Consider the following 10,783-nt stretch of genomic DNA (forward strand, 5'->3'; position numbering starts at 1 on the left):
GTGCAGTGAGGAGGCAGACTACTTGAGGGTGGGTGTGTTGCCCAAGGGCACAGCTGAATGCTTCTGTCTGCACTCCTAAGATCCCTGGGAATCATCCACTGCAGACAAACATCTACAAGGAGATGGCTTCCTATCTGGTTGGCCACTGTGAGAGCAGTATACTGAATGAAATGGGCCTTTGGCCTGATCCAGCAGGTTTTTCTTATGTTTTTAACTTTCTGAGTCTATGCCTACAAAAATGCATGCATGGACATTGCACAGATTGAAGACGGCTATACTGAAAGCACCTCTTTGTCTGACTCTTGCAGACATTTCTCACATCCGCCCAGAAGAGCAGAAGACATTCAAGGACTGTGCAGCTGCATACAAATCAGGGTTCACCGCCAGTGGCATCTACACACTGCAGTTCCCCAACACTACGGCCACCACAAAAGTGAGCGCAGGCATCAGGGCCTAGACACACTAAGAACGGGGGCCCTGTGGCCCATCAGATGTTGCCGGACTCTCAACTCCCATCAGCATCACCAACAGTCAGGGATGATGGAAGTTGTAGTCCAGCAACATCTAGAGGAACATCTAGGAAGTGGGTGGTGGATTGTGTTAAGGGATGCTCTGTTACTCCTTTGCACCTATAGATGGACAGTTCCAGGCAAAGATGCAGAGTCCCTCTTAGGAAGAATTGTGTGACACCCCTCTGAATTCCCTAGAATGTAGAAATCCTCCCTCCCTCCTGAAGCTCACTTTCCCACAGCACTTTTCTCCACATATCCTCCCTCTTAAAAAACAACAACACAACAACAACCAACCCCCAGGGCTCTGAAACTGGAAGTGAACCTGCACCTGAGAAACTCACAATCTGTGGGTTCTTTGTCCAGCTCTGAATATGAGGTGTTAATGGATGGTGCAGAATTGGAAGAGTTGTTGTCCCTTAGGGCACAGCTGAGGAACCTCAGGCCCAGCTGCAGCTTCTGGACATTTGTGAAGTTTCCCTTCCATTAATGTACTGCACTCCTTGCAGGTCCTCTGCGACATGGAGACCAGTGGAGGCGGCTGGACTGTAATCCAGCACAGGACGGATGGTTCTGTCGACTTTCAGCGCACCTGGAAGGAGTATAAACAGGTAAGGAAGCAGGTGGGCAGAGTAGTTTATCTCTTTTAAGGACCAGAGATGTACTTGAATTCTTTTTTTTTAAAGAGTTTTAAATCTAGCAGAGGCAGGTTCACTTAATTGCTTATGCCTGTGGCAGCTGCTGATACGATCCTGTGCTCTTCCTTATGTCCATGACAAAACCTATTCCAGCACCTATTGCACAGAGAACGAGTCAGACTCCAATGCAGTGAAACCACCTGCACAACGTCTGCAACTACTTTTTTATGTCAGCTCCAATTGTGCAACTAATTTGTATACCAGATCTGTCTTTTCCTCTTTGAAGTGTCTCCTCCAATTTACTATGCTTATGGCAGCCATCAACATTTCTCATTGTCTTTCAAGTCCTGTCCACTGCTAGCCAGCCAGGGGTGTGTGGGTGTGTCTGTGTGGGTCTGTTCCAGCATAGTGGGGTAAATGGTCATAAATCTCAGTGGGACTTGCCTAGGACAGCTTTGTAAATAAATTGGTGTTCAAATGGGCCTTCTTCCATTTCTCTTTGAAACTGTTTGAAGTGTGACTCTACTACTCCCAGTGAGTGGGCAGCAGCAGAGTAAGCCGATCAAGTGCCTGGGGCAGTGTACGTCCAGGGGTGGGGTGAGCCAAGGCAGGATGTTCCGCAGGGCCTCCGAGGAGTCTGCCTGCCTCCTCCCACTCAACTACCCTACAGCCAGCGTGCATAAGCCACTGCGTCTCTCCCAGGAAAGACACATGGTTCAGGTGCACTGCAGGCCCCGCAGTGGGTGCCGCCCGGCATTTTGTCACCCCCCCTCAATGGTGACACCCGGAGCGGCCCGCCCCCCACTGCACCCCCCTTCCTTCGCCCCTGGATGGGTAGTTCAGACAACCGTATACATGTAAAGGATCTCTCATATGAAAATGTTGGGGCCAGCAGGCAGGGATCGGTAGAGGGGGCTGAAAGCAGAGTTATTTGGATGATGATGAGTAAAATGAAAGTAATATTAAAAATAGGCTAGCCAACACAAAATGGCAAATGAAGGTAATAGACAGGACAAAAGGGTAAGAAAAACCCTTTAACGGATAGAAAACCACATTGCCATCCTCAAAATTTGTTAAAATAAATAAATAAATAAATTCAAAATGGAACAAACAACCCACCCACCCACCAACCAACTCCAGGTCTAAACTATTAAAGTCTAAACTATTAAAATACCAAAAGAATGAGTGGGCCTTTCAAGTTGAGGCAAGTTGTGAAGGAGAAAATAAATTACAGCAAGGTGTAATTGCATAAGGTGAACCGAAGAAAAACTTTTGTTTGTTGAGAATACTGGTGCAGCAAGACCCTGGTGGGGTACTTACCTTAAGTTTTACAATTAGTTCTGGGGGGGGGGGGGATTGAAGTGATTTGTAGAAATGTCACATTTCCCATTTACTAGCAAGGGTCATTTGCGAGTAGAATGAGAAATGAGCCGATTTTGCACTAGGAAATTCTGAAAGTGAGTGAAATAAAACTTTCCTGCAAGTTCAAACCCTAGTAAGGAGTAGGCTAGTTTCTCACAGAAAATGAGAAGACTAGAACCTGTACGTTTTGCTTCATATCTCAGGTTCTACAAATGCTAGAAACTATTTAAAAAGAAGCAGAGGCAGATTGCAAGTGGTGGCTTCTATCATTAGCAACTACCAAATGGAAACTTCTTGTTTGTTTTGGAGGAACATTTGGTCCTCTGAATCCCTACCTGCAATTTGAAGTGGTACAGTCCTGACACAGGTTCACCACCTTAGTAGAAGCCAACCAGGTTGATTACCAGCTGGGATTCCCCCCCCCCCCCCCGCAATCTCTGCCATACCAGACCAGGCGGGCTCTGTAGCCTCGGTTGAGCCTTTATGTGGTTCATTTGTGAACTGCTTTCCCTAAAATATCTCTAAGCAATTTCAAAGTAAAAGCATGAATAAAAACAGTTAGAAACATTGTCTAAGAGGTGAGACAGTCTTCTGTAACTTCTGTGATGTGCTGTATCAGGACTCTATTAATCTGTGCTTCCTCTGACATTTCTGTGTTTTTCTTGCAGGGCTTTGGGTCCCCACCTGGAGAGCATTGGCTGGGCAATGATTTCATCCACTTACTCACCACACAAACTTCCTACTACCTTCATGTCAAACTCCAGGACTGGGAAAACAATGAGGCCTATGCCTTGTATGACCACTTCCATGTAGGGCCTGAGGAGCATAACTACCGGTGAGGAGCTTATTTCCTTGTGGTGCTAAAATAAGCACCTTATTCAGGCAGGGAACAGGCTCCATGGCTGCTGACTGGCCCTAGTCCATGAAGGTCAGTTGAAATTTCAGGCCTAGCACCACCACTAGTCCTACTCAGGAAGTGCTCTGGAAAGGTCCAGCCCTGAATCCTACCAAACTTGCTGGACTCCAATTTAAAAATAAAACACAATTTTAAAAACCTCTTGGTGTTATTTCTTGGCGCTAGAACACCAGATTTTCTATTTCAGCCCTCCAACCAAATAATGTATACACAAATGTGAATATTAGGGGCAAGTGTATTTTATTCAAAACTGTATTTTTAAAAAAGTTTATATTAGGTGAAGTTTGCACTTAAGATGCTGGTGAATTTTCATGTGGACTAAAATACTAATAATCGCAAACTGTTAAAGAACTGTAGAGAACTGAATTAAGATTGGGGGAAATGAGAAACTGAAACTGTCCCGATTCGTCCATCCCTAGTCACATCTAATTTGGCCCTAAAACCACAGTGTAGGACTAAGAAAGAGGTTGGCATAAGGGTTTGGGCACACCTTACTAAATGGTCTGCTCTGGACCGAAAGCATTCAGCTCTGTTAACACTGATTTAGAACTACTGAGAGCTGCTGGTAGCCATGCAAGTGCATGACCTCAGGTAGGAAAGAGGTCTTCCTTGACTGCAGGAAAACAGGGATACACATAGTACAGAGATAAACAAAATGAGCAAACCGCTTGCTTATGAGACTGATGGCACAGCCCTACCACATTCAGACTTTTTGAAATAAACATTTCACCTAAAGCCAAGCAAGTATACCTTGTTTCATATTTCAGAGGAGAGGCAACCAACAGAGCATTGTAGCTGACAATGGTACGTTCCCCCTTTTGCCCCTGCAGGCTTTATGTCGGGAGATACAGTGGCACAGCTGGTCGCACGAGCAGCCTTAGTCCCTCAGGGACAGACTTCAGCACCAAGGACGTCGACAACGACCACTGTGCATGCAGGTGTGCACAGATGGCAGGTGGAGGTAATGAGCAGAAGGGGAGGGGAAGTGTGTGCCACACAACTCCTATATTGTGTTGCAAATTCATATGCCTCAGAGCACAGGTGACCAATCTGCTTGGGAAGAGTGACTTGGGGGAGGGTTGCTTTAGGGTTTATGGGCAGAGTACCCCAACGTTCCCTGTTCTTTCTCTTTTTCCTCCTCCCTCTGTCTCCAGGCTGGTGGTTTGACGCTTGTGGACCCTCCAACTTAAATGGCATTTATTACCCGCCCAGCCCTGCCATGAACAGGTACAATGGCATGAAGTGGCACTACTGGAAAGGCCCCAGCCACAGTCTGAAGGTGACCACCATGATGATCCGCCCTGTGGATTTCACAGAGGAATAAGAGGAGCTCGCCATGTGGCTGAGATGGACAGGCTCCAGCAAGATCAACTGAAATTCAAATGCAGCGTTGTGTCTCTCTCCAAACTTGTGCAATCTCTAAGGGGGAACTATGGGTGGGTGTACTTTCTGGGAGTCAAAGAACATCACTGTACTTCATACTGGCAGCCACAGGGGGCACTAACCACAGAAGAAGCACCAGGTATATCCCAGATGCATCCTTGCCTGTCCTGTGTATATAAGGAACTCCTTTAAAGTCCAGAATCCTGAGGCTGAAAATGGCTTGACTTTTAACAGGAGGCCTGGGGAGGGTGTGTGTGTGAGAGAGAGCATTTATGGCTTGAAAACATTCAGGTGCTACAGGAAGAGCTGAGCTAGACTTTCTGGAGTCAGGCAGGAACTTCTTCTGCACTCTCTGTGGCTCCTGGTTTACACCTCCGTGAGCAGGGTAAATTTGGAAAATATGTCCATGTGTACTTAATTCAGTTTGGAGGACAATGCACTCACTGTTTTGTGTGCCTTTAATGGTAGGTTTGAACCTTTCTTACAAACTTGCCCCATGTATGGCTGGCAGATTTCTCAACCATCCCTTAGTGTTCTGTGCAAAATGTTATTGACTCTTGCTGGCAGATGAAGGCAGAAGTTGAAGCGTTTAGTTTTTTCTTATTCCACACTTAACTCTGTTGTGAATTGTGTGCTGATGTGTGAGTATACACACGTATGTAATCTAACAAACAACTAAACAATGCTAGATTCAAGTGGATTCTGCAGCCTAAGAACATAAGAAGGGCTTTGCTGCCTGAGACTGAAGGTCCATCTAGTCCACCAGCCTGTTTCATACAGTGGCCACCTCGGGAACCTGGCAGGCAGGGCATGAAGGCAGAAGCCCCCTCCTTTTGCTGTATTCCAGCATGTGATCCTCTTGGCTATACTGCCTCTGGAGTCATATAGCTATGCTCTTTAGTCATTGATAGCCTTCTCCCTTATGAATCTGTCTCGTCTCCTTTGCCATGAATTTAATTCTGTGTTATGTGAAGAAGTTTTGGGGTTTTTTTTTGCCTCCCCACAATCTAGTCTTGCCACATTTCCCTCATGATTCTGATTCTGTCTCATCTCAGAAGCTAAGCAGGCCCAGACAGTACCCAGATGGGTAGGATCACTTGAGAGTCCTGAGTAATCTGGAATCTGCTGCCACTGCTGATTGGTTTCACTGAATAACTACAACTTCTAATATGGGGCAGTGAGCCTTTGGGCCTCTAGCTATTGTTGAACTACAACTCCCATCACCCCTGGCCACTGGTCAGGCTTGCTAGGGCTTATGGGAGTTGTAGTTCAGCAATATCTGGCTGGTCAAAGTTTTCCTACTCCAGTACTATGGCAGGGGCATAGCTGTCAAGTGTCCCTTATTTGAAGGGACAGTCCCTTATTCCAGCGCCATGTCCCGTTGCTGTCCCTTATTGATGGATGTCCCTTAAATGTCCCTTAAATGATGTCCCTTAAATTTCAAAGGAAGCAGCTCCTCTCCCTCCCACCCTGCCGGCCAGGGAGGAGGGAGGCTCCAGCTGTGTTGCTTGGCTGTGTTGCTCACCCAATAAGAAGTCTAAGAACGACTAAGAACGACTGGGGGGGTGGAGCTTGCATGCCTTGTGTGTGGCTAGTTAATGCAAGCTGAGGGGGTTTTTGAATGCTGGACGCCATTTTGTTGCACATGCTGCTGCAAACTTTGCAGTGCAAAGCCAGGCCGGGGAGCCATCTTAAGTTGAGGCTGCATAGGCCTTGTAATGCATGTGATTCAGATTCTATTCAGTTGAACCTCTGGTTACAAAGTTGGTTGGCCAGTGTTTTTGAAGCTACCAGCATGAGTTTGACCAGACTGCAGGAGGACAGGAAGACTGGAGTGCCTGGAACAGGTGAGGCTGCAGGTCTCTTATTTTGGCTGCTGGTCCCTTATTTTCAAGGCTGCTGGTCCCTTATTTTCAAATCTGTAAGTTGACAGCTATGGGCAGGGGAGATATTTTCTCTGTTTACTTTCTTCAAAGCATGCCTAATCTTATAAATATTATGTCCTCCTTTAGAACTTCCCTACCAACAACAACTAAAAGCCCCAAATTCTGCAAATTTTCCTTTTGGGGAAAGAGCCTCCGTTTAGATCACGATAGCTGTCCTTTTCTGCACCAGTTCTCCTCTACAAAGGGGTGATCAGAATTGTGGCCAAACTACCTTACATCAAACCATTGTGATACTCAGCATTTGATTTTTCCTTCAACTGCAAACATAAAATTAAAATGTAAATATGTGCCTGAGAACCATCATCTGCAATTCAGATGAAATAAGATATTGGTGCTAAGGTTTCACCATCAAATGCTGAATAGCTTGCGGCAATAATTCTTGATTGAGATACCTACACCCGTTCAGACTTGTTGAAGGATAATACATATTCTTTTGTAAACTGCTTATGAGTTTTCTGTTGAGTAAGTGGTATATAATTTTTGTTAAATGAAATAGGAAAAAAATTATAACTTCTACCCCTCAAAAATTATCTTGGCACTTCTGTAGCAGAGGAAATATTGCTTAGAAATCTCTGCACCCTCCACATTCCCAAAACTACCACCTTTCCCAAGGTCTGGTATGAATTAAAAGAACAAGTCATTGTTAAAGGCAGAAGCTGGTATGTCACACTAAATCAGGGGTGGATAATCCCTAGTTTTGAGGACCTGATCGGAACCCAAGCAAATTTTGCTGCCTTGTCCTCCAGACCCAACCAATTTAGCTCACTGATGCAAAACAAATAATGGTTTGAAGTAGACACAGTAGTATTGGGGTGGGGAGAGCCCAGGGTCCCGATAGGGATGCAAATCACCTTCTTTTGAGTCAAAGTAGTAAGATGGGGAGAAAACCAGAACCTGAACATACTGCCGTCACCTCGTTGGACATGTCACTTTGACAGCCTAGCAGTCCCACCAGCTGCCACTGCCAAAGGCCTATCTGATCCATCCAGGATGGTGCTAAGGATAAGAACAGACCAGTGAGAAAAATCACTATACTTCTACTGTACAGTGATTCCAGCCCCAAAGATTTCCATTTGTCCAAAGACTCATTATCACCTTGGTGTACAAAGGCCAATTGTTTGGGAAGCAACCACATGTCTGGAATCAAGTTTCAGCTCTATTCAAACTTCAGTGTATTGTAGAAGTTTGTTCCTATCTTAATTTCAATGCTTTTAAAAAAGAGAGATTTATTAGAGCCAGTAAAGAGGGTGGAGGAATATAATGGAGGCCAATAAAAATGCTATCAGGTTAGAGATTTGGAGGTTAATTTAATCTTCATCTGGTGACTAGCAGGCTTGGAGAAAGTATATACAGTATACAGTGATGGGGTTTGGTTTTTTGTGGTGGGGGAAATTGAGTTTGCAGTGTGACAATATGGTGTTAGACTGGTCTTAGACTGTATACTCTAGCTTAAAAGAAATATCTCCTAGCTAATCAGTATTTGATCACTAACCTGTTTTTATCTGCAGGTAGATATATTTTGGGTTGCATTTGCCTAGCTTCTACTCCTCTGAGTAGACATGTTGAAATTAGTGGGCATAAGTTAGTCATGCCCATTATTTTCAATGGATCTATTCTGAGTAGAACTTAGTTGGATACACCCTCTCGTTTGGTTCCGTGGCTTCTTTATGACTGTTGTCATGATTAATTTGGTACACTGCCTTAATGTCAAATAGAGGGCAGATTTAAATAAATAAATAAAGTAGAATAAAATCAAGGTGGTTGTCTTTTCTTTGAAAGTCTATGTGAAGGTGTCTTTTCTGAGGCTCTACGTGCAGGGAAGTGTAAGAATTGTGATGCTGAACCAGAGCAAAGTTCCATCTAGGGCTATAGCCCATCTTTGAGAGAAGCCAGCCAGAGGTCCCTGAGAAGATTACAAGCACAGCGTGATTGTGATGGAATCTCCTATTGTTTGTTCCCAACATCTGGTACTCATATGTACACTGCCTCCCAATATCCCTCGCTATCTTGGCTAAAAAGTTATCCATTCCTTCTTTAAAAAGCCACTTAATAGGCACCACAGACTCCTGTGGCAATTAATTGCATAGAACAAGGGGGGGGGGTACCTGCGGCCCTCTCAATGCTGTCGGACTCCAACTCCCATCAGCCCCAGCCAGCAAGGTCACTTGGGTCAAGGATGGTGGGAGTTGTTGTCCAGCCACATCTGGAACAGGTTCCCCAGCCTCCATAGAGTAATTGTGCACCATGTAGTTAGTTGTCTTTCCTTAACCTAGCGTGCTTCTGGACCAGCCTTCCTCAGCCTTGAATCCCCAGATGTTGTTGGACTGCAACACCCATCATCCCTGACCCCTTGCCCTGCTAGCTAGAGATGATGGAACTTGCAGTCCAACAACATCTGGGGACCCCATGGTTGAGAAAGGCTGTTCTAGACTGTCACTATTTTGGGATGGGATTCAGTCCGGTTGTGCAATTATAGGCGATTGGGAGGCCTTGCACAACAAGCCCACTCCTCTTAAATATAAGGATTTCTGCAGCAAGGAAAGTCATAGAAAAATGCACTGGAAAGTGTGGAATCTAACCTCCACGGAAACAAACCAGGATACTGTAAGTGCTTTGGAATGGGTCATCTGAAAACTTCCCTAGTGTCTAGCATAAAATCACCATGATTCCATTCCACATCTGGTTTTGATTGAAAAACACTGTTATTGTATTATTATTAATAGGAACATTATAGTAGTTGTTACAGAATCTAGCTTTAAAAAAACAACAGTCCATCGCCAGTTTCTAGTTTATCTGATCATGGAAATAAATTGGAAAAGGCAAAATATTAAGATTTTGTGGTATGTCTGAGAGAGTATAGCGGGCCCAAGACATTTTACTGCCTAATACAGAACAGAAGCTGGAACCCCAAGCTCACCCAAGCTAAGGTGCCTAGCACCACAACTAGCCATGTTATTTTGGCACTCGAGGCAGGAAATCCCACAAGCACCTCTTCATTGGAGTCAAAATAAAACAATAATATATTGAAAAACTATTAGCTGCCCTTTATGACACCCAAAATCTGCTGCTTGAGGAGGCTGCCTCACTAATGTGCGTATTGCTGGAGCTAGGCATGCCTCTTGATCTCCATGACTGAAAATAATATGCATACAAGTGTCAACTCTTCCTTTGAAAAAAATGTTCTATGTGACCATTTCACCTGAAAAAGAATCTTGTGTAACACAGAAACTTGCATTCTGTGGCCTCATTTCTGTTATATATGTAAAATATTTTTTTGTGTGGAAAAAATACTAATAAGAGCCTGGATATGACCATCAGTTGATCCTATGAAATGAATGATTTCCTCACCCCAGTGAATTTCCCCTCAGGCGTTGATTTGCAAATGGATCATTGAGATCAGGTTTCTTGTTTTGTTTTTTAAACTCAGGGCCCCTCCACACTTGTGGTTTATTGTGGAACATGTCCTGCACATTAACAGCGCATTAGTGGTGCCTTTATTTTGCTCCAGTTTGGTGATGCTTTCCTCAAACAGCCATTGTTGCTGCCTGGAGATGTTATTGCTGAGCAGAAATTAACCTAAACATTTGTCCTATAAAAACTTACAGGACTTCACCAGGAAGTTATTGGACATGCACTGATTGGAAACGAAGCAGCGGGGCCACCCCTTTGCCTGCCCAAATAGTATTGAAAGTGGAATCACATGTGACACAACCTGATAGCATCACAAGCCGAAACCGTCACACATGTGCAATGAAAACGACGTCTGGAGGGGGCCTCATTGGATTTCGGCAAACCAGATTTTTAAAAATTGCGGGGGGAAGTACACGGGCGGCATTTTAATGCCAACGATGTCGTGGGACCATCCCACACACATACACACGCCCACAACCTTGCAGGCAAGAAGAGCACCGATCCGCTTGGAAGCAGTCCGGGCGATTCCCGGAGAAAGCTGGCCAGGTGCTCGCGCGTTCCCAAGAGCCAGTGCATGAGAAACGCGCGCCCTCCGATGGACAGCCGACGGCGACAGGC

General features: G+C 45.0%; 1 protein-coding gene across 3 annotated transcripts in view; it reads left to right on the forward strand.

The window, feature by feature from the left end:
* LOC308483915 (angiopoietin-2-like) overlaps nucleotides 1-8,510 on the forward strand; it is a 31,592-nt gene extending 23,082 nt beyond the window's left edge. For all 3 annotated transcript variants that reach the window (XM_081018247.1, XM_081018245.1, XM_081018246.1), the window contains 5 exons: nucleotides 309-433; nucleotides 1,019-1,120; nucleotides 3,178-3,344; nucleotides 4,256-4,386; nucleotides 4,580-8,510. In XM_081018247.1, the coding sequence (XP_080874373.1) occupies nucleotides 309-433; nucleotides 1,019-1,120; nucleotides 3,178-3,344; nucleotides 4,256-4,386; nucleotides 4,580-4,749 (695 nt within the window). In that variant the 3' untranslated portion in view covers nucleotides 4,750-8,510. The remainder of the gene's footprint in view (nucleotides 1-308; nucleotides 434-1,018; nucleotides 1,121-3,177; nucleotides 3,345-4,255; nucleotides 4,387-4,579) is intronic.
* Nucleotides 8,511-10,783: the final 2,273 nt, after the last annotated feature.

The sequence above is a fragment of the Podarcis pityusensis genome, assembly GCF_964106645.2.
Source record: "Podarcis pityusensis genome assembly, chromosome: 8".
Classification (NCBI taxonomy): domain Eukaryota; kingdom Metazoa; phylum Chordata; class Lepidosauria; order Squamata; family Lacertidae; genus Podarcis; species Podarcis pityusensis.